This window comes from Meriones unguiculatus, chromosome 19 (genome assembly GCF_030254825.1).
Source record: "Meriones unguiculatus strain TT.TT164.6M chromosome 19, Bangor_MerUng_6.1, whole genome shotgun sequence".
Taxonomy (NCBI): domain Eukaryota; kingdom Metazoa; phylum Chordata; class Mammalia; order Rodentia; family Muridae; genus Meriones; species Meriones unguiculatus.
The window spans coordinates 46,840,825-46,862,771 of NC_083366.1; the positions used below are offsets into that span (position 1 = coordinate 46,840,825).

General features: G+C 43.7%; 1 protein-coding gene across 1 annotated transcript in view; it reads left to right on the forward strand.

Moving 5' to 3' along the window:
- Mboat1 (membrane bound O-acyltransferase domain containing 1) overlaps positions 1–21,947 on the forward strand; it is a 104,004-nt gene that overhangs the window by 75,072 nt on the left and 6,985 nt on the right. The window contains exons 6-11 of the mRNA XM_021660055.2: positions 3,012–3,066; positions 4,635–4,818; positions 6,252–6,444; positions 12,096–12,199; positions 15,951–16,015; positions 19,770–19,902. Coding sequence (XP_021515730.1) covers positions 3,012–3,066; positions 4,635–4,818; positions 6,252–6,444; positions 12,096–12,199; positions 15,951–16,015; positions 19,770–19,902 — 734 coding nt within the window. The remainder of the gene's footprint in view (positions 1–3,011; positions 3,067–4,634; positions 4,819–6,251; positions 6,445–12,095; positions 12,200–15,950; positions 16,016–19,769; positions 19,903–21,947) is intronic.

Here is a 21,947-nt window from a genome sequence, read left to right on the forward strand (position 1 = left end):
ACTTAGAGGGTAATAAAAAATTTAACAGCACCGGCTGGTTAATTGGTTTTTAATGCTAGGGTTTTTAGCCCCCTGGGGGAGGTGTGTACTTGGAGAAATCATCTGATAAGATTAGCCCGACCTATAAAAAGCTGGGAGAAGGAAGAACATTTTTTTCACTTAGGTTCTTCCTAAAAATGGCTTGAACATGGGATTTACATCCTTAGAGTGGCTTTCCAGGGAAGGGAGGAAGACTTTCATCCAGGTAGATTCCAGTACAGGATTAAAAGGTACCCTGTGGGTTTGTGCTTCTCAGGGAATGTCAATGGTTGACCTGTGTTTCTAGTAGGGTTTAGAGGATTTCTCTGGAAGGGCTAGTTTCCCTGATTTTCTTAAAGCGTGGGAACAGATTGCCTTTCGTTTGACCCAGTGTGCTTCATTCATACTTGGGGCTTTGGCTACAAGTATGAATGAAGCTGCATAGAGCTGGGTCATTTCATGGCAAGAATGAGGTGTACCCTTCCTTTAGCAAGAATTGGGTGTTTGTAGGGTCACCAAACACCCTGAATTGCTCACGGCCCAGACAAATCCCCAAAACGTGACTTTTATCGTCAGAATCAGAAAGTCCCGGGAAAACTGAAACCTTGCTTGGTAGTGGCTGCCAGGAAGGTCTAACCTATGGCCTCTGGGCCTGAGGAAGCCTATGATAGCTTTCAATGTAGCCCTACCCCAAACTATAAACTAACTTAAAACACTGTAAGATTTCTTGGGGTGGAAGGGGATGGAGTGAGGGTTAGCTGTGCTGTTCTGTTCTTGAGTGTAAACTTTATACATAACAGTTTTGTGTCACCGTGTCAAAAGGTTGGGCGTGCCTACCAGTGTAGACTAACAGAAGTAATGTAACCAGTAGTCAAAGTCAGTTCAATTCTGCCAGTTGCAATGGATGTATTTCTTACTGAGATCTCAAGGAAAAACAGAGTAGGGTTTTCTTGTTGGTTCACTCTCTTCCTGTTTATCTGTCTCTCTGTCTCTGTCTCTGTCTCTGTCTCTCCTCTCTCTCTCTCTGTGTTTGTGTGTGTAGGCATGGCCTCAATGTGTAACCTAGTTTAGTCTTGAACTTGGGAATTTTCCTCCCATGTGTTACCATACTGGGCTGGAGTGAGTAAGTAAGGTTTTCTTTTCTTTCTTTCTTTCTTTCTTTCTTTCTTTCTTTCTTTCTTTCTTTCTTTCTTTCTTTCTTTCTTTCTTTCTTTCTTTCTTTCTTTCTTTCTTTCTTTCTTTCTTTCTTTCTTTCTTTCTTTCTTTCTTTCTTTCTTTCTTTCTTTCTTTCTTTCTTTCTTTCTTTCTTTTTTCACTGCCCCCTCCTCTTCCTCCTCCTCCCCTCTTCCTTTTCCTCCTCCTCTTTTTTAATTTTGAAAAAGGCTTTGGGGCTAAATTTACATTTAAGTACTCTCCCTTTACCACATTTCCTCCAGTATTCCTAACAAGGAATATTCCTAACACTGAGTAAAGTGTTTATTTACTTTTTCTTTTCTTTCCCTTCCCTTGTGTGTGGGAGGAATGAGGGAACTCCAGAAACACTCTGTCTTTTCTTAGGCATTTTCTTTTGACAAGATCTTATTATGCCTCCTAGCTGGCCTGAAACCCAATCCCCCTGTCTCTGCCTTCCATATGCTATGATTACAGGCCCGAGCCACCACTCCTAATTTAAGTGCTTTGTGGAATTGCCTTCATGGTTGCTAGGCAGATTTAGTCTCCTATGTTGCTTATTGTACTTCAGAGTCGATATGTGGCTCAATTCTGTACTCCCAGCACTTGGACAGCATAGACAGAAGGGCTGCAGGTTCAAGGCCAGCCTGGGCTACATAGTGAGATCTTATCTAACAAAAAAGGGGCAGGGCACGGAAATCCACAAAGATACTACTTTTGGTTTCTTTGACTCCAAGGTAGCATGTAAAGTTACAGGAAGCAAACATTGCTTTCAGTTGTGAGTCTGTCTACTGTGGATGAGTCTGAAGGAAAAGAAGAAGGATATCTGATAAGCCTTTGTGCTTTCCCTGCTGTTGGGGTTATATTCCTTCTGCTGTTTGGAAGGAGGAAGTCTTTGCTTCTTCCCCAGTTGGATCTCATCCCAGTCCTCCCAGCTTCCCCCAGTAGATACAATCTCTCCCAATTCTCAGGTAGATTAGGTTTTGTTTTGTTTTGTTTTGTTTTTACCCTATGACATGACAAAATAGCTCTGACCAAGGCAACTTAAGGCACAACCGGTTTGCTTTGGCTCCCAGTTGGAGGTACAGTGCCCATCAAGGCTGGGAAGACATGGCGGCCAGCGCATGAGTGCATCTGAAGCCAGGAAGCAGAGAGGGATGCATGCTGGTACCTAGCTCACGTTTCCTTTTCAATAAGCCCAAGAACCCAGCCCTTGGAGTGGTGCTGCGTATAGTTAAGGTGGGTTTTCCCCACCTCACTTAACCACTTTTAGACAGTCCCTCACAAGCATGCACAGAGAGGCTTGTCTCCTAGGTGATTCTAGGACCTGTCCAGTGGACAGTCACTGTTAACCATCACACTGGGTTTCCCACTTGGCATCATGAGGCAGACATTTGAATCGACTCAGCCCACAAAAGGCACTCTTACGGCTGTTAGGGCAATGGAATCCTGCCATGTGGTAAGGCCTGGGCAGGGTTCTCCGGAGCTAACATCTTACCAGACAAACTAAATAACAACTGACCTTGAATAGCCCCTTAGTCATACAAACCTATGGAGACTCTCCTTCTTCACGTGGACTCATGGGAAACTAATCCAGGATAACTTGATACCTATCATAAAGATGGAGTCCAGGGCTTCATGTGTGGTAAGCTCCTGGTCAACTAATACCTTTCTCCTGCAGGGTTTTTGAAAAAATAAAAACTGGAGACTCTTTATAGTAGATGAAGCAAAAAACAATTGCCTTTTCCCAAATGAGTTTGGGAAGACTCCTTCAGGATTCGTGCCTTATTTCACTTTACACATCTTCTAATTTCATTTCGCAGGATTAGGTCGAAAAGCTGAAGATCTTTCCGCCGAGCAACTCCGGCTTGCTGTGAAGTAAGTTAGTAATGAGCAGAACTTTCTAGAGCCACTGGCATGTGTCTAGGGCAGTGGTTCTCAACTCTCCCAATGCTGCAACCCTTTAATGCAGTGCCTCATGTTGTGGTGACCCCCAACAGTACAGTTATTTTCACTGCGACCTTACAACTATAATTTTGCTACTGCTTTGAGTTATAATGCAAATATCTGACATACAGGATATCTGATACGCAATCTACCAAATGGGTCGTGACCCATAGGTTGAGAACCATTGGTCTAGAGTTTCCTTATTTTAATAAATACTCAAATATTAATTTCATTACGTGGATAGGATATTCCTGTTGAATCTGCTATTGATGGCCTCTTCTCTGTCTACTCATCTTTGCCTTTGGACCATGCTAAGCAATGGTTACTCTTGCATATAGATTATTTCTGTGTGTGTTTGGGTTTGCTGTAGGGTAGAGGTAAAGGGCCCATGAATCTCTCCTCTAATTTTGTCACTTGTGTGATATTATCTTTTCACAAGGTGTGTGTGTCTACTCCAGAATTATTTTTATTGGGCTGTGTCTGGGGTCTTTGAGAAATAGTAATTACCGATACGTGTAGTATGATTAGGTCCCCAGCACAGGGAATGGTAGGAGGTAGTTCACAGAGAATCCAGGAATCAGAGGGATTCTGAAGGTGGTCCTTGGCTAGAGTGGACAGGCAGAGGAAAGAGAATGGTGTTAGAGAGAAAGGGGGCACCCCCTAAACGATCAGGAGAAAAACACTGATTGGGGATGAAAGCACCATTGGGATGGCTCACTAAGAGCAGACATGGCTGGGGGGTGGGTTCCTTGTAGAAGGTCCCAGGAGCTAGCTGGCTTCCCTAAGGGGGCCCAGGTGGTGCCTTCACTAAGAACTAAGACTTGGAAACAGCTGTGAAGCTCTGTCAGATTCTGCTAAGCCCGGCTTCTTGCTCAGCGCTATGTGGCTATTAAGGCACAGTCTGACGACAGTGTTTCACGTGCTCCCTTACCACACTTTTTCCTTACTAGAACATGAACCCTTGAAGCTTTGAGAAGGGCCATGCACTCCAGGTTCTCCCTGCTCTTCTTTCCTGGGCCCAGACGCCCAAGCAGACGACAGATTGTCACAGTTGGTTTTGTGTGGCTTCCAAGTGGAAACCGGTTGGGTCCGCCCACCATTTACTTTGTATTTATGTTGGCAGTTGGGAGAGAAATTCCCCTTTCTGGAGCATCTCAGCCGCGGACATTAGGTCAGATTCTCACCCTGCCTTTGTTTATACCTTCATTTTGTGATGCAGGCAGATAGAGGTGTTGAGAAAAGACCAGTTCTGAGACTCGGAGATCTCTCCCTCAGTGTTTATAGTCTTCGCCAGCAGAGGGTGACATGGAACTGTGACCATCTCAATAACATTTCATCCAGGGTTCTTGCCTGAAAGGTGTCTCTCTTAGCTGGATTTTACAGAAAACAGAATTGAAAGGTCTTGGTATCAATAATAACTTTCAGGTATATGGGCATGTTCTGATGAAGAACTGAACATCGATGAATACTCAGGTTCTAAATTTCGCTTATCTTTACAGAGTGAAGCCCTCGCTTTTGGAGTACTTAAGCTACCATCTCAATTTCATGAGTGTCATAGCTGGCCCTTGTAACAACTTCAAGGACTATGTGGCCTTCATCGAAGGGAGACACATACACACAAAGCTGCTGGAAGTGAACTGGAAGCAACAAGGTTTCCATAGTTTGCCCGAACCTTCTCCCAATGTAAGTTTTTAGCACTCAGTATGGTTTTTTTTTTTTTTTTTTGGAGTTTCAGAGAATGGGTTTCTCTCTCAAGGCTGCCCCTTGCTAACAGTCATTCTCATGAAAAACTCATAGCTGGGAGTGTAGCTTGGTGATGAAAACTTGCCCAGCTTGCATGAGATCCTGGATTTGATCCCTAGAATGGAAAAAGAAAAGAGTAACAGCCAAATGTCAAACAGCTTTAACAGAGAATATGACCAGTCATCCACACCCTATTTGCCTAAAGTCAAATCGAGGCAATTATTTAAGTTGTTCTCTGTATAAGATCACTTAACTAGGAGCCAGGCACTGTTCTAGGCCCCTTGTCATGTCCATTCACAGAAGCCCCAATGCCCTCTGGGATGGATACCATTGCTGTGCTGTGTTACAAAGGGTACCCATCCTTAGGAAGTTGGAAACTACAGGATGACATTTCCTGGAAAGTCAGAGGAACTGGACAAAATTACTGAAGCCTGATAAACCTAAAACTCAGCACATCCTAACCCCAGATGTCCTAGTTTGTATCTCTAATGCTGTGATAAAACCATGATCAAAAACAGCTGGAGGAGGAAAAGGCTTATTTAGCTTCCAAGTTATAGTCCATGGTTGAGAGAAGACAGAGCAGTAGCTGCAGGCAAAAACCTGGACACTGGCTGAAGCAGAGACCACAGAACTGCTTCCTGGCTTGCTTGTTGGCTCATGTTCAGTTACCTTTCTTCTACAGCCCAGGCCCTACTGCCTAGAGCCCCTGGGCCCTCCTACATCAATTAGTAATTAGGAAAATGCCTCATAGACATGCCACAGGCCATTCTGGTAGAAGCACTTCATCCACTGAGCTTCCTTCTTCCCTGGTGACTGTAGGTTTATGTCAAAGTGACAGCTAACGATACCAGATTAAACACTTGAGTCATCTTTGGAAGCTAATGTTCCCCATTATCTACCCATGAACTGTCTTGGGTGTTCAATCACTAGCAAAGAATTCATTATACGGGAAGCCTTTACCTCCTGGCTGTTGACTCAAGCATGTTTTCCTGGCTTTGCAGGCTGTACTAGTGGAAATCAAAGGGTAATTGCTTTCTGGTGGAAAATTGCTACCCTCCAATGGTATCCATCTCCCTTATGTTTTGGACAACAACCCTACCTAACTTATGTTGGTAGGAGATGCTGAAAGACTAAAATTCAGATATGTTCCGTGTTTATAGCGAATACTCCATTCCTCAAGGGTTACATGTGTGTTCTGCATCATATGCCACTTAACCTAATCCAATGAGATTTGTGTTTTGAGGAAGAAAACCCACACCCATTGCCCTTCTTTCTAGGGTAGTAATTGATAACCATGTTCTTTAGATGCTCTTGCCAAAACTGTGGTCTTCATACTTTTGTAGTTACATGGCTTTTCCCCTCCTCCATTCTAGGGAGCTGTGATACAGAAGTTGTGCATGACCTTGATGTCTCTCCTGTTGTTTTTGACACTCTCTAAGTCCTTTCCTGTCACCTTCCTTATTGATGACTGGTTTGTACATAAGGCCAACTTTCTGAGTCGTCTCTGGTACTTATATGTCGTCATGCAAGCCGCAAAGCCCAAGTATTACTTTGCATGGACATTAGGTAAGTTTGATGGAGTGGCCCAAACTGAATGAGGAATGGAAAGGTCCTCTCTGGATGGCTTGGCCAGCATATCATTTGTTTTGTTGAGTCGTAATAAAGTCCAGTCCTTCGTGGGTGGCAGTGAAGCCACTGCCAGTTTTCACCTTCAACATTGCACTCCTTTCTTCTACCCTCCGTAAACTCAGTTATCGGTGAGAAGAAGGTGTCTGGGCTGGTTGTTTAAACTCAGCGTTCATAACGGCTTCCAACTCCTGAACTTGGCCATTGACTGCAGTGCAAAGTTAAGACAAAATTCCAGTACAGTCTGGCTTGCTTTTCACTTTTCTTGGCTGTATGTATGCACGATGAATTTTACTAACTCACACACCAGTTTAGGTTGCACCTGGTGAAGGAAATGCTGAGCTTGCTGCTTCAGAGGGAAGATGAGTTCAAGGTTTTCCACTCTACTGAACATTTAGATTCACTTGGTTTTTACCACAACTCTTTTTTTTTTCTCAAGGCTTTATCTCTTTCCTTCGAAAGAATTTTGATAGAGTTGTACAAAACTCTGCTAAGAGAAGAACTAATGCACTTACCAAGGCTAGTAAAGGACTGTGATTTAAGACAGAAGGTTAGAGTGAGTCATTCAACAGTTTCTGGTGATTTGTCTCCAGACTGGAGATTAAGGAACAGTACGTGACTCAGGTCCTCTTCTTAGTTTGTGCTTCAGGTTTTAAATTCAACTTTGCAGATGCAAAATTATTTTCTTTATTCAAATATTCGTAACATGCCATTTAGGCATGCGGTTCAGCATTGGCAGGTTTTTCATGACAGTGTGTGACTACTGAGAGCAAGAAACTTCCATTGCCCCAAGCACAAACTTTGTGCCTGGTAAGCAATTCCTCCAAGGCCAGGTTACTTTTAATTGCAAAACTATGTATGCATAAGTTTAGCCCACATGTAGTATTTCCCTAACGACTGGCCAGTGACATCAGACTTAGAGCTGATTGTTTCGTTTTCTTTGAGAAAGGATTTTCCCCCCCGGAAACTATTTATTTATTTATTTATTTATTTATTTATTTATTTATTATCTATATAGTGTTCTGTCTGCATGTACACCTGTGCGCCAGAAGGGGGCATCAGATATGGGTGGTTGTGAGCCACCATGTGGTTGCTGGGAATTGAACTCAGGTCCTCTGGAAGAACAGCCAATGCTCTTAACCTCTGAGCCATCTCTCCAGTCCCAGAGACAGAATCTTACTATGTAATCCTGGCAAGCCTGGAACCCTCTCTGTAGACCAGGCTGAGTCAAACTCAGAGATCCACCTGCCTCTGCCTCTGCTTCCGCCAGGACATAAAGTTATGGTGTGCTGTGTTTTGGTCCCTTCATTCAGTTTAATGTAGGGGTGTTTGTTGAGCACCAGGCTTTGCGCTAGGAAATATCTTCTGCTTCTCGAGACTGTGACATTTTGTGTGAACACAGACCTTTCCATCAACTGGGCAAGAAGCATCAAGAGCTGCCCCAGTGGGCACAAGATGGAGGAAAAATGTATTTCAAAACCTGTTCCCCTCCTTCCTGATTCTGCTGCTGCTTTGCTAGTTTTTTTTTTTTTTTGTTGTTGTTGTTTTTTTAATGCTGCCTTCTTTGTTTCCTTGATAGCTAGGCAGTTTTATCTTGGGTAGCCAGAAGTCTACTTGGATCCCTGCTTATATATGCTTTTCTGTGCAAAATAGTTAATGCTTTCATTTTGCTCCAACCTAAGTACGGATGTGTGCAGGTTTGTGTGTGTGTGTGTGTGTGTGTGTGTGTGTGCGCATGCATGCGTGCTTGTGTGGAGAGAGAGAGAGGGCTTGGGAGAGAGTGAGAGCGTGAGAACTGTCTTCCTCCCTTTCTGTATTCTCTATTTCCACTTACTTTGCTTTTTCTCTTCTCTCTCTTCCCTTCCTGCTCCCACATTTTGTATCTCAGGGCTTAAGGGCTGGCTATGGACTAAATCAGCTCCAGATTTAAGGAGGAAAGAAGGCCATTCCGTGGCCTCATGGGGCGAGTCTGACTCAAGGTGGGTTGTGCTGACAGGGTTTGGGTGGGAGGGAGCTAGGGAACAGGATGCCATTCAGTCCTTAGGAGAACTCCCAGACTTTTGGAATGCAGGTGTGACTCTTCTGGGCAGCTTTCTCTTTCGCTCAGCTGCTTTTTTCCCTCATCTTTATGTTTTCCTGGTTGCACACTGGAAACACTTCATTAATTTTCAGAGTTTTGATTTGAAGTTTTTTCCAATTTATATAACCTGGGCTGGTCTATTAACCTTTGTATTATTTATGAATAAAAAAAAGCAATGACTAGCCCATTGGGGGATAGTTAAATTGCTTAACCACATAATTGTTTTAACCAGCTCTTTAAAATGCCATCTACATATAATTGACATACTAATTATAAATTATTATAAATTTAATCCTTAAAGCTGGCCTCTTCTGGATCAGCTGCAGTGCACTATGATTCTTGCTCTCGTTACTGTTTTTCTCGAAATAGTAAAACAATTCTCTTTAGACATCCAATTCTGATTCCCCCTAACTAATTGGCAGTCATTAGGGACACTGAGCTGTAGTCTTAAGGACCACAAACTTCAAGAAAGGGATATCCAAATCAGCTTGTCTGCCATAGTAAGTTATACCGTGCATGGAGAAAGAAAAGCCGGTTTGGGGCTATGAGTCAGAACCTCACTCTGGCTGCTCTGGGCCATAATGGAATCTTAAGATAAACTTCTGAGGAAAGCTCCGTGCAGAACAGGGAATCCTGACTCTCCAAATAGGGTGATTCTGGGAGCAAGTCATCTCTCAAAGGCTCTCTTAACCCTTAAGGATGTGGAACCAGTTCTGGCCTTCAGATCCAGGGCTGCCTACACTGGAATGGTCTGCACATGGAACAAACAAATGCAGTCCTGGTATCCTTTGCATTCCCATTAGCAGAGGCCATTATGATTAACAATGGCCACAACCATCCTTTCTTGAGGCTTTCTTGGATGGGCTCTGTGCTGTGTACTTTATACCTATCTCCACAACTCTTTAACTCGGGTGCCACTGTCATATCCATTTTATCCTTAGGAGACAGTAGGCTTCTAGAAGTTAGTCAAACCCTCTAGCTTTTGTATTAGTATGCTGTTGAGCCCACCTATACCTTACTGACCCTGCTAATGCTGCTGTGGGGGTAAATAAGAAATACCTGTAAGGTACAGAAACCCAGAAAGCTGTATGATGGCTCATCTTGAAGGTCAACTTCCTAGCTTTGAGATGCTCCTAGGCTGTTAGTAAAGCACTCTTGTAGGTGTGTCTATAAGGTTATTTCCAGAGACAGTTAGCTGAGAGGGAATTCCAGTTCTGCCTGCTGGCAGCACCGCCCATAAGCTGAGGGCTCTGGTGGGACAAGATGGAGGAGAAGAAGAAAGATGAGGACATGGGCATTCGTGCTCTTTCTGCTTCCTGAGTGCCATGATGTGACATGCTCTGCCACACACACACCCTTCTCTACAGTGACGGCTCTGGGGCTGAGCTGAAGTAAACCTGTCCCGGCCTTAAGTGGTTTTTTTTTTTTTCAGGTGTTTTGTGAAAATCTGAGTGTCGAAGATGATGGCAACAGAAGGCACACATTCATGCACACGAGTGCTGCTTGGTTTTTTTTCAGCTCTGTGTGGTGGGCACAGAGTTGAAGGAGAAGACAGGAAGTTAAGAATTGCTGAGCTGGCCTTGCTGTGGGCTGTCCAGCTGTGGTTTCAGTTGTCACCTAGTTGATGTCTGTCATTCATAGATATATTCTCACATATATGAAGACATGATTCTCCTTTTTCAGGCATTTTCTTTCTTTGTTTTTCCTTTCCTCTCTGCTGAGTTTCCCTCTAGGGGAGAGAGGATGATGTGGGGCTCTGTCCTTTTAAATCCTTTCTTCTATGAGAAACCAGATAGTTTTCAACTAAGCCAAGCCTAAGATAAGCATCGTTAAATCATCAACCACACTAAAAATAGAGGAGATAAACATAGATCTGTGTTCTCTTTTTCTCCACCCCCCCCATCCCCTTCTCTCACCTCCCTCCCTCCCCTTCTCCCTCTCCAGTCCTGGGGATTAAATCCATGACAAGTGCTGGACGACTAAGCTCAAATCCACCCTCCCACCTGGAGAAGGCCATCTGCTTTGGAGTGGCTCTTAGGAAGGTGGGCTCCTTTCCGGTGGGTTGGAAGGCTGTCAGCACTTGGACTTGAACTTTTATAGGAGGATCCTCTGCGATTTCCTCCAGATCTAGAACTGTAAAGCACTGTGGTTTAGTTAGTGTGAGTCACTAATGACTATTTTCTTGAAGAGTATATTCTAACAGAATTTGGAATATGATAAAGGAGAAAAATTAGTCTTTTGGTCTTCATCATAACATTGGGCGCTTGTCAGGAGTCTAGTTGGTTACAAAACACCTCATTAAGGCATTGACTTGAGGTAAATTGTTCCTTTGGGGACCATTTTCTTATAGTTGAGTAAATAGAGATGGAAGCAGGGGCTTTCAGAATGACTGTGGGTAAAGATGGCTTGCTATTTTCTTTTTATCTTTTTTTCTTTTGAGACAGAATGTTCCTGTGTAGTTCAAGCTTTATTACTTCCTACATAACCAAGAATAATCTTGTACTCTCCATCCTTCGGTCTCTACCTCCCAAGCTCTACCACCACACACTGTGGTGGGTGCTGATCACTGTGTCCTTGCGTGGCTTCCATTGAGCTGGTTCCCCGTTACAAGCTTGGCTTCTCTACCTTGTTGTGAGCTGAAACTTTCCTTAATTGCATCTTGTGTTAGCCTGTCAGCGTCTTGTATGTAACTTATCCAGAAAAAGTCCCCGTTTTCTTCCAGTATGGGGTCTCTCTTCACATAGCACATCTACCCTTTAACACCTGAGATGTTTAATGTTGAAAGTCATCTTGGTGGGATTTCAGATAACCTGGGGCACACGCCTCTGAGCATGCCTGAAGGTATTTCCAGAGAGACTTAACTGAGGTAGGAAGACCTGCCCTGGCTGTGAATGTGATTCCATAGTCTGGGGTCCTAGACGGAATCAAAAGGAGAAAGTGAATAGAGAGCCAGCATTCCTCTCTCCCTTCTTCCTCACTGAGGGTGCTGTGTGTGTGTGTGTGTGTGTGTGTGACTGCCTTCTCCACCATGAGCAGAAATAAACCCTTTCTTCCTTAAAATTGCTGTAGCCACAGCAAGAGGGACTGTAGAAAATTCAGTATCTTCCAGTTCTAGTGATAACTCTTGCCCTCTACAATGCCCCTTATTGGCATGTAAGCAGTGGTGTATTTTACCCTCTTCTCTTCCCCTAACACCCTGCCAGTCACTGAATCCTCCTGCTAACATCTTCTTCTCATTTCCTCACTCCTCCCTGATGTTCCTCTTTCCGTTCTATGGTCATCCACTCTTGTGCCGTCTAGCAAGGACTCACTTAAAGGCCAGGGAATGAATGGATAAGAACCAAGGTCACCAAATAGCTCTATCATAATGATGCCCAAACCTTTGTTTGTTTTTTTGGTTCATATTCCAAGAAACTATCAAATAGGCTTCCGGTGTTGGAACTACACAGGTGTTTGCACTCCCTTAAAGGCCTCTGCTGGGACCCTGACTTTTCTGTCTTTAAAAACACAGCGGACGCGGTGCACAATGCAGCTGGCTTTGGGTTCAGTGGCGTGGATGCCGATGGGAACTCCCGTTGGGATCTCTTGTCTAACCTGAACATCTGGAAGATTGAGGTGAGTATGGTGCTCCTGGAATGAACAGCAAAGTGAGCAATTGCTGTGAGTGTGGGATTCCCAGAGTGCCTGGCGAAAGCTGTTTTTTTTTTTGAGGACCGCCTCAATGCACACCTTTTAGGCCGCTGGGATTAGTGTGTCTCTTCCCCTGTCTTTATTTTCGGATCACTGTTCTCTCTGTGTCTTTGGAAACAGACATCGTTCCTTTGGACCACATTATTTCAGTTTGCTTTGACTTAATAAGCATTAGCATGGATAGGGCTACCACGTCACAGAGCCTTTGGTCCTGTGGAGCAGAAAGCCACCTGTAACGGCCTTTTTAAAAACTCTACTTTATTTGGGGTGTTTAGGCCTCTACCTCCCTTTCATCAACCCCCCCAAGCTTAAGTAGGAGAGAGAAAAGGTGAGTGGGAAGAGGGGGCCCAGACCCCTTTACTTCTCCCGGGTACTTAGGGTCAAGGGGTTCTTTTAGGGCTCTATACCAATCTCGGTCAACCACAGACACAGCCAGCAGGCTCCTCCACGCCACTGTGCCCCAAAGCGTTTCTCTCCACCTCTCTACTCCAAACTGCCACACCGTCTCTGGTCTCTGGTCTCTCCAAACTGCTACTTGCTCCACGCCAACACCGAATGCAACCACACACACACACATCCCCTTTTCTTTCTCAGCTCTCACATTCACACTCCTAGACCACACCCCTCTTCAGGCCTCGCACAGAAGGCAAAGATCACTCCCCACATGTGACAATTAACAGGTGTGGACAAACTATAGTCCAACTAAAATACCACACTCGGGATTAAAACAAAAACATATTTACATAACATAACTGAGTTTACAAAGAAACCAAAACTTCCATTACAGTCCTGCAGCAATGGGGGAAGGCCAGGCTTCTCACCATGCAGGAACACTGGTTTCCTAGCCAGCCTGCTCAGGGTGGCTGTGAGTTTTTTATTCCTACCTATCCTGGGGCAGATGTGAGAACAGGAAGCCTGGGAGATTGAGTATCTTCCACACACATTGAGTGGAAAGCTGACAGAAAGGAGCCACTGAGAAAAACCTCCAACTTTTTTTTGCTTGAGGCCTTTTGCATTTGGGAGGCCTCCAGAGGGAAGGTGGCCTGCCTTTCACCTACCAAAACTATAAGGAGGGTTAGATTTCTTCCTTCTCATCATCATCCTCCTCCTCTTCCTCTTCCTCTTCTTCCTCCTTCATCTCCTTTTCCTCTTCCTCTTCTTTCTTTTGCCCTTCTTTTTCTTCCCCTCTTACCCCTCCTCTTTTTTGGCCTTCTCCTTTTCCTCCTCCTCCTTTTATTCCTTCTTCTCTTTTCCCACATCTCTCCTTCCTCCTCCCCTTCTCTTCCCCTTTCCTCATCCTCTCCTTCCCGCTTTTCCTCTTCCTCTTCTTCTTTCTTCTCCTTTCCTTTCTCATCCTCCTCCTTCAACTCTTCCTCCTCCTGTCCTCTTCTTCCACTGTTACTTCAAAAGAAAAATGGGTAGAAAGAAATAGAAACACTCTGTACCTGTTACCTAACCAAACTGCATCACACATTCACTTTCAATTCATGGTACTGTTTGATGCCTCAGGCTGACCAGATTGCATAAACAGCACTCACTATGGGGGGAAAATGATGATATTTGGATTCTAGAAAATCTGAGGGCTCTCTGGGTCAGAAAGCCCTGGAAAATATGGTTAAACAAATGGCCCAAATTTAGAACTAGTTCTGAGCGAGCAATGATACTTTGCCCACCACAATAAACCATTCTTCCAATAGAAAATTTCCAGACATCACAACCACCTTTTCCATCCTCAGAAAAGCATATGAAGACTGTGTGCCGCTCTTTCCTATGAAGATGTCAGGGAAGGCCCTGGGCCTTAGGGACTTCACGCCCTTGGAGCACTGTGGGCTGGCTGTCCTTCAGACTGTTGACTTTTGGCTGCCCATGAGCGTATCCCAACTGTGCATCCAAAAGACAGAACCCTTTCATATGCTTGGGGTCAAAAGATGATATTAAGTTATATACCTATTGTAAGAGAAAATGAGAATAATGATTTTCATTGTATTTGGTATGGGGTAAGAACGAAGGAACAAAGGAACAAGTCTGATTTAGTTACAGTGCTCCAGGGCCATGTTATAGAATTCTATTAGCTATGTAAGCAGAAACACACTAAATAATTGGTCTAACAATCTATTATACATCATTTGTTACCTATCACCCATTTACCTTCCATTTGTCATCTGTATCTATAATCTATTTTCCTCTTATCTTTTAGTCTACTCTCTATCATTTATCTAATTATCATCTATCCATGTCTATGTACCTGTCTTAGAGTCTCTATTGCTGCGATGAAACTCGGTGACTAAAAGCAACTGGGGGAGGGAAGGATTTATTTCAGCTTACACTTCTACATCACAGTCCATCACTGAGGGAAGTCAGGGCAGGAACTTAAGCAGGGCAGGAAGCTGGAGGCAGGAGCTGATGTGCAGGGGAGGAGTGCTATTTACTGGCTTGCATACTAATGGCTTCTTCAGCTTGCTTTCTTGTTCATCTCAGGACTACTTGCCCAGGGGTGCCACTGCCCACAGTGGGCTGGGCCCTCCCACGCCAATCGTTAATGAAGGAAGTGATCTATAGACTTGCCTACAGGCAATCTGTTGGGGGCATTTTCTCAATTGAGGATCCGCTTCCCAAATAACTCTAGCTTGTTTCAAGTTGACAAAAAAAAAAAACAAAAAACAAAAAAAAAAAAAACAAAAAAAAACCAAGAAGCATGCTACCTATGTATCTGTTATACATCATCTATCTGTTATCATCTGTTGCCTGCCCAACCTGTGTTCTCTATCATCCGTTTGTTATCTGTATTGTGTATCTGTCATCTGCCAGGCCATCCTCCATCAATCTTTTTTGCTCTATTGCTCTACCCTCTCTTTTTAAGCATAGAGTATTAGGCAGGTATGTGGCCTCTCTCTGTGTGTCTGTCCTTTTCATTCTTCTCTCAAATGCTACATCCAGACCGCACTGTTTCCTCCCTCTCCTCCCTGCACAAAAAGGGTTTCTAATGGCTGAAGGTTTTCCATGGGGAAAAGCCATGCTTCACGTTATTCTTTGAGTGAGAAAGGACAGTTCATGGCTTATTTGGGGCTGTCTTCTTTTGGCAGTTGCCTGAATTACACTGTTGCCAGATGGGTGATATTTCTATATTTTCTTCTCTGTATTGTGATCCCCTCATGCATGAAGTCTCTTACTATCCCAGGCAAAATTGGATACAGTCGGGACTGTGGAGCTATTTTTAGAAATGACTGTAAAAGGCTGACCTAGTTTGCATGTGGTCACAAAGTACAAAGATAACAGTTTCATTTAACTTGTCCCCAAAGCCCTGCAATCAGATGATTAAACTTTCCTCGTGTTAAACCCCCATCTAGAGTAGTTTTAAGTCATTTGACTTTGCTTTTTTTTTTTTTTAAATCAGAGTGGGAGGGAATTGACAGAACTTCCCTTCAGTTTTGCTCTAATGTAAAAATAAGTTTTGAACAGACCCAAGTCTCCAAGCCAAGGTTTGGCTGCAAAGTAAATCTTATAAATGCCAGAAAAATGTTACTGCCTGTGTTGGAACAGCTGACTGACTGAACTGTGAGTAATCCCGATTGAGAGCCACATTAACTCTGAGAGCAAGGGAATTCTGGGCAGGACTTTCCATTGCTTGGGTATTATTTTTTTCAGCTAATGATAGGTGTTATTTTCTTGTTTCTAGACTGCCACGAGTTTCAAAATGTACTTAGAAAACTGGAATATTCAGACATCTACTTGGCTGAAATGGTAAGGGACACAAGAACTACCTTATTGTTCATGGAAGGGGCTTCCTAGGTGAACGGCAGCTGCCTGCCAGTCACGCCATCTGACACTTTGACATCAACATTCACACCTTATAAATTAAAAAAAAAAAAAGTAGGAACAGTGACTTGAGAGGATCTCTGTATGAGTCCATTTCATCCCAGAATGCTCATTGCTGTGTTCCTCACAGCAGTCCTGTGAGAAGTCAGTAGTTGTGTTACTCCATTTAATAGCTGTGGAAAGTGAAGCAGAGGAGTAACATGACGTGCCCAAAGTCACAGAGCTATGACTGACAGCTACCACGGTCTGTTCCCAGAATGATGCTTTGGCCTCTATGCTATAAGGCTTGGTACCCAGGAGAGTCTAGTTTTCATATCTTTGGACGTCAGTGTGAATATCAAATCCCTGATGAGGGCTGATGCTATTCCCAGAACTGAGGGCTTTATGGGACGGACAAGCATGCGTGTGTGTTGACATTTCTCTGACCTGCTTCTATGTGTTCTAAATTTAGAAGCATTCCTTGTTGGGAAACTCTGAATATACTATCTTTGGAACACCAAACTCCACCTAGTGAATGCACCCAAAGGATGTGCAGGGGCAGTATGAAAATATTAACTTTTGCTTTTGATGAGCAGTGTCTTTCACAAATCAAAACAGTGAGTCAGAGCTGAAGAGATGGTTTGGTTTGGGGATTGTCCTGCTCTTGGAGAGGACTCAAGTGCAGTTCCTATCACGTCCACGGGTGTCTCACTACCGCCTGTAACTCCAGCACTCTAAGAGATCCAGTGCCTTCTTCTGGTTCCCAAGGCACGTGTACAAACCCCCACACAGACATAACATACCTTTAAAACTATCTTAGAGCAAATTCTTTCATTTAAATTTTTATTAAATGTTTAAATAAAATGTTTTTATTTAAAAATTATTTAAAAAATAAAATTTTTTTATTTAAAACAAATTAAACATAGCTTGAACATAGCTATTGAAGCAAAGGAGATAGTATAGTAATTCTTCAAATAAAGCTTATGTGGTGCTGTCTAAAAACTGTCTGTTCCCGCTGTTTTTAAATTCTGATATAAACATGATTGTTTGTAATTAATATTGCAGGCAATTTTACCACCAGCCTTTATTTCTTTATGCTGAGTAGTCCCAACATGCTCAGAGACATTCAGTCTCCATTAGGAGTATACAGACTAAGATGATTGAGAATGAGAAATTTTAAAGAGAAAATATTTCACTCACGCAAAAAGATACATAGAATGTTTTTTTTTAAAATGCACATGCCTAATCCTCATGTCAAAAAAGAACTCTTACTAACCATTCTCTGAGAGGCCCACCTCCAGAAGCTGATTGAATCAGATGCTGAGACTTACAGCCAAGCATCAGGCAGATCCCAGGGAGTCCTGTGGAAGAGTGGGAAGGAAGGTTAGAAAGACCTGGAGGGGACAAGAATGTTGCAAGACCAACAGAGTCAACTAAACTAGACCCCATGGCAGCTCCCCTACCTATATGTAACTGATGAGCATTTTGATCTTCATGTGGGTTCCCTAGTAAATTGAGCAGGTGCTGCCTATGACATGGAGTCCGTTGCCTGCTTTCAATCACTTTGCCCTAGCCAGGCTGCCTTGCCTGGCCTTAGTGAATGAGCTCCATCCTGATGTGACTTGATATGCTGGGGTGGGTTGGATGGGGGAGGGTAACTCCCCTTTTCTGAAGCTGAGGGAATGAGGGGAATAGGGTCGAGAGGGTGGGAGGGAGGGACCAGGAGGAGAGGAGGGAGGAGGGTATGATCATGATGTAAAGTAAATACAAATATATATATATATATATATGTATATAAAACCTCATTATAAAGAAAAGAAAAATTTTATGGAGAATAGAGTTTAATTCTGTGTTTCTTCCCAGTTGTATTTGTTTTCCTCTAATGAAAATGGAGAATATGAGTGTAAAAAAGGGAACCCTGAATTTGAGTGTAAATCAATTACATTTACCAGGCAGTGGTGGCAGGCAGATCTTTGAGTTTGAGGCCAGCCTGGTCTACAGAGCTAGCTGCAAGACAACCAGGGTTACACAGAGAAACCCTATCCCAAAAAAACAAAATCATCATCATCAGTTACTTTTGAACCATCAGTGATGGATTCATGTTAATTGCTTGAATTTGATGTTTTATTTTCTATTAGGACACTCTCATTCACTGCAGTGTGCAGTGGCCACCTCTGACTGCCATTGGCAACAAACAGACTGAGTTTGGGGGAGAAAGCCCCTGCCACTTCCTTTCACTTATTTTAATTAATCCAACGACCTCAAGGGAATCAGCTGTGAGAACACGCAGCACCTGTCCTCACAGACCCAGCAGGTGCTCAATGGTGCTCTTGAATTTCTGCCCCTCTCCCAGACTTTAAGCTTTTTTATTTTTTATTTATTTTTTACAATTTATTCATTATATATCCCGTTTGAAGCCCCTCCCTCAACTCCTCCCATTCTCACCCTCCCTCCCTCTTCCTCCCTATCCCCTTCCCTAGTCCACTGAAAGGGGGAGCCCCACCTGCCCATAGCTTGTTCAGTCTCACAAGGACTGTCTGGATCTTCTTCCTCTGTGGCCTGGTAAGGCCACATCACTAGGGGCAAGTAATCAAAGAGCAGGCAATCGAGTCCCTGACAGAGGCAGCCCCTTGCTCCCCTTACTCGGAAACCTACATGGAGACTGAGCTGCCAATCAGCCACATCTGAGCAGGGGGTCTAGGTCCTTTCCATGCATAGTCAGCCTCTACCTTTGTTGCTGTTTTTGTGGGGCTCCTGTCCCCTCCCTGTCCTTCTCTCTCCCATAGCCTCTCACTTCCCTAGCCTCTCACAATGTCATTTCCACACGGAGCATTTTATACCTGAAAACACGAAAACGCAAATGACCCACAGCTGAAGCCTTTGAACATGATGTCTTAAGTGGAAAATGCCACATCTGACCTCACGTGACAGATGGCAGTCAGAAGACACATGCTAGAGCACTGGGTGAAGCTACATTCCAGCTGTGTATGCAAAGTGTACATGAGATACAAATGAGCTTTGGTTTTAGACTTGGGTCCCCTCCCCAAGATAACTCACATCTATGCAAACACTCTAAAACTGAAAAGGCTTCTTGTCTCAGGCACTTGTGGTAAGGACCTATCCACTCGGTCTTGGTTGTTTAAAATCTGATTGGCTCTGAGCAGGTCCTCTAAGTGGCACACTGATTTCTCCCCGGAGTTCCAGGAAGATGAAAAGTCTTGTCATGTTGATCAGTCAGATGGCATAGGGGCCTGATGGAAAGATAAATTAGTGTTCGCTAAATGAAGATAATTTCGACGGATGGTTAATCTGGAGCCCAGGTGTCTGAATGCCTCTGACGCTCCCATCAGTACCCTTAGTGGGTTCTCCTTTTGGTAGGTCCTGCTTCTGTAAGGCAGGAACTTTTGCTGAGCTGCACCCAGACCTATGTTATAATAGCCCAAGTGATGGGGTCTGGACCATTTAGCCTAATGAGATTAAAATTTATAGCGGAGCCATGAGCTCGGTGTCCGATAGTGCTCAAGGATGCTAGGGAAGCACAGGCTGCCTGCATTTCATTGCAAGCATCTGCTAAGGGTTAGGCCAGCATCTCTCAGAACAGATCTGAGGACTCCGCGTGGTTTGCCCCAGGAGATGCGGGTGTCGCTGGAAGCATGCAGTGTTCTCACCGGGGCTTTGCTGGTCCTCTCTCTCTTCCCAGTGTGTGCTATGAGCGGGTGCCCTGGTACCCTACCGTGCTCACCTTCGTCCTCTCTGCTCTATGGCATGGCGTCTACCCCGGATACTACTTCACATTCTTAACTGGAGTGCCTGTCACATTGGCAGCTAGAGCGGTAAGCTTTCATAGGGTGCTGGCTCGTCTCTCTAGCAATCTGGCGTGCGTGCGTGCTTGCGTCAGGGCGTACATGCGTGCGTGCGTGCGTGCGTGTATATGTATTGGTTAAGTTGTGGTATTGGAAGTGTAGGGCTGTTAGGAGTGACCTTTTGATGCAAAGTGATGAGGTCCTACCTGCAGTACCTTTTTTGTTTGCTTCAATGTTTAGGGACTTATCGTAAAAGTGGTTAACTGGCAGAGCGTAAAACACTAAGAATTTCCCGAGCAGCAAATTACTCCCTTGATAAATGGACACATTTTTAATCATTAAAAACGGAATGTACTTGTATAGGTGATGATGTTTATTAATCAATGCACGCTCCATCAGACTTCAGTTTGCTTATATCCTGCTTGATAGCTCAGGTTGTTATACCAAGCCAGGAAGTAATTCACCATGGCTCTGTCTAGGAGTCAGTGAGAAAGCAGCTCAAGGAGCTGAGTCTAACTTGAGACAGATCTGACCTCATCTGTCTGATCCAATCAAAGCCATAAAATTATTTATGTTAAATACAGACTTTTGTATTTGACTTAATTTTGCTCTTTGATCATGATTATGGTCTTTCTTGTTTCAGGTTCCAAAAGGTTTCAATGCCATTAGCTGTATTATATGTAAATTTTATTATGTACTCATTTTGTGGTGTGTGTGTGGGTGGGGCTGAGGGGTGGTGAGTGTGTGTAGGGATGTTTGTTTGTGTGTGTGGACAACAGAAGACAGCTTTGGGCATCGTTTTTCAGATGGCACCCACTATTTTTTTTTTTTTTCCTTTTGAGACATCTCTCATTGGCTTGGAACTCAAAAGCAGGCTAGGCTGGCTGCTAACGAGCCTCGAGGATCTGCCCGTTTCTACCTCCCTGGTGCCAGGGCTGTGAGTGGATGCCACTATGGCTGGATTTTTTTTTTTTTTCCTTTTTGAAATGGGTTCTGGGTATTCAATTCACAACTAGGTTATCTTCCAAGCTCTTGCTATTTACTCATTCTTCAGTGCACTTTAATATGAATATTTCAGCAGCCCTGTCACATGCTGGTCAGCTTCATAGGTATCCAGACAGCACAGTGGATAAGACAAGAGCACTCTTCTAAAGCTTCCTATTTTACTTAGATGAAGTATATTAAATTCTACATACAAACAGAAAATTGCTATTCAGGCTAATTTTAAAAAATTCTAAAAATTAAATACATATTTGAACATGAGAAGCAGGAAAGACCTTTTATTTGTTCTTCATATACCAACTCCGATTCTGAAACAAAGCTAAAGAACAGATTGCCAGAACAAACCAAGAAATAAAGGTCAGCCTGCTTTGCTTTGTTGATGTACTCAGAGTATCATTCCTTAAAATATCTATACCCTGGTGGCCTCTGCTGGCCCAGGCTTTGATTTATGTAGATGCTGTCTATTACAGCCTTGGAAACAGCTTTTTAAAAGGAAGTTTGGGAGCAGGTGGAAAGAGAGGGATTGATTGATAGAGCTTCCAATTTTTTCTAGCAAGGGAATGAACTCAGCAGTCATGAAGTCTTTGCTTCCGGAGATTAACTCCTTAGCAATTAAAATTCACACCTGTTGCCCAGCATTTCTGAATGGGTGGAACCTCAGACTGTTCTTGAGCAGGTGAGAATGAGCAGAGGAAAAGGATCACTGTTGTTGTTAGGGGTTTTTTGTTTTGGTTTATTGTTATCTTTAGGCAAAATCTCACGTAGCTCAAGCTATCCTGGAACTCCCTATATATCAAAACCAAAACCAAAACAAACAAACAAATAAACAAAAAAGACTGAATTACTGATCTTCCTGCCTCTACCTCTGGACCTCTGGAGTGCCTGGTTTTAAGAGGTGCTGGGGACTGAGCCCAGGGTCTTGTGCATTACAGACAAGTACTGACCAACTGAGCAACATCCCCAGCCCAAGAAAGGTCTTTCACTTCACCAGGTCATGCTGAAGGCTTGCTAGAAGACTCAACAGACATGATCTGGGTAAAGCACTAGCACAGACATGGCACACAGTAAGCACT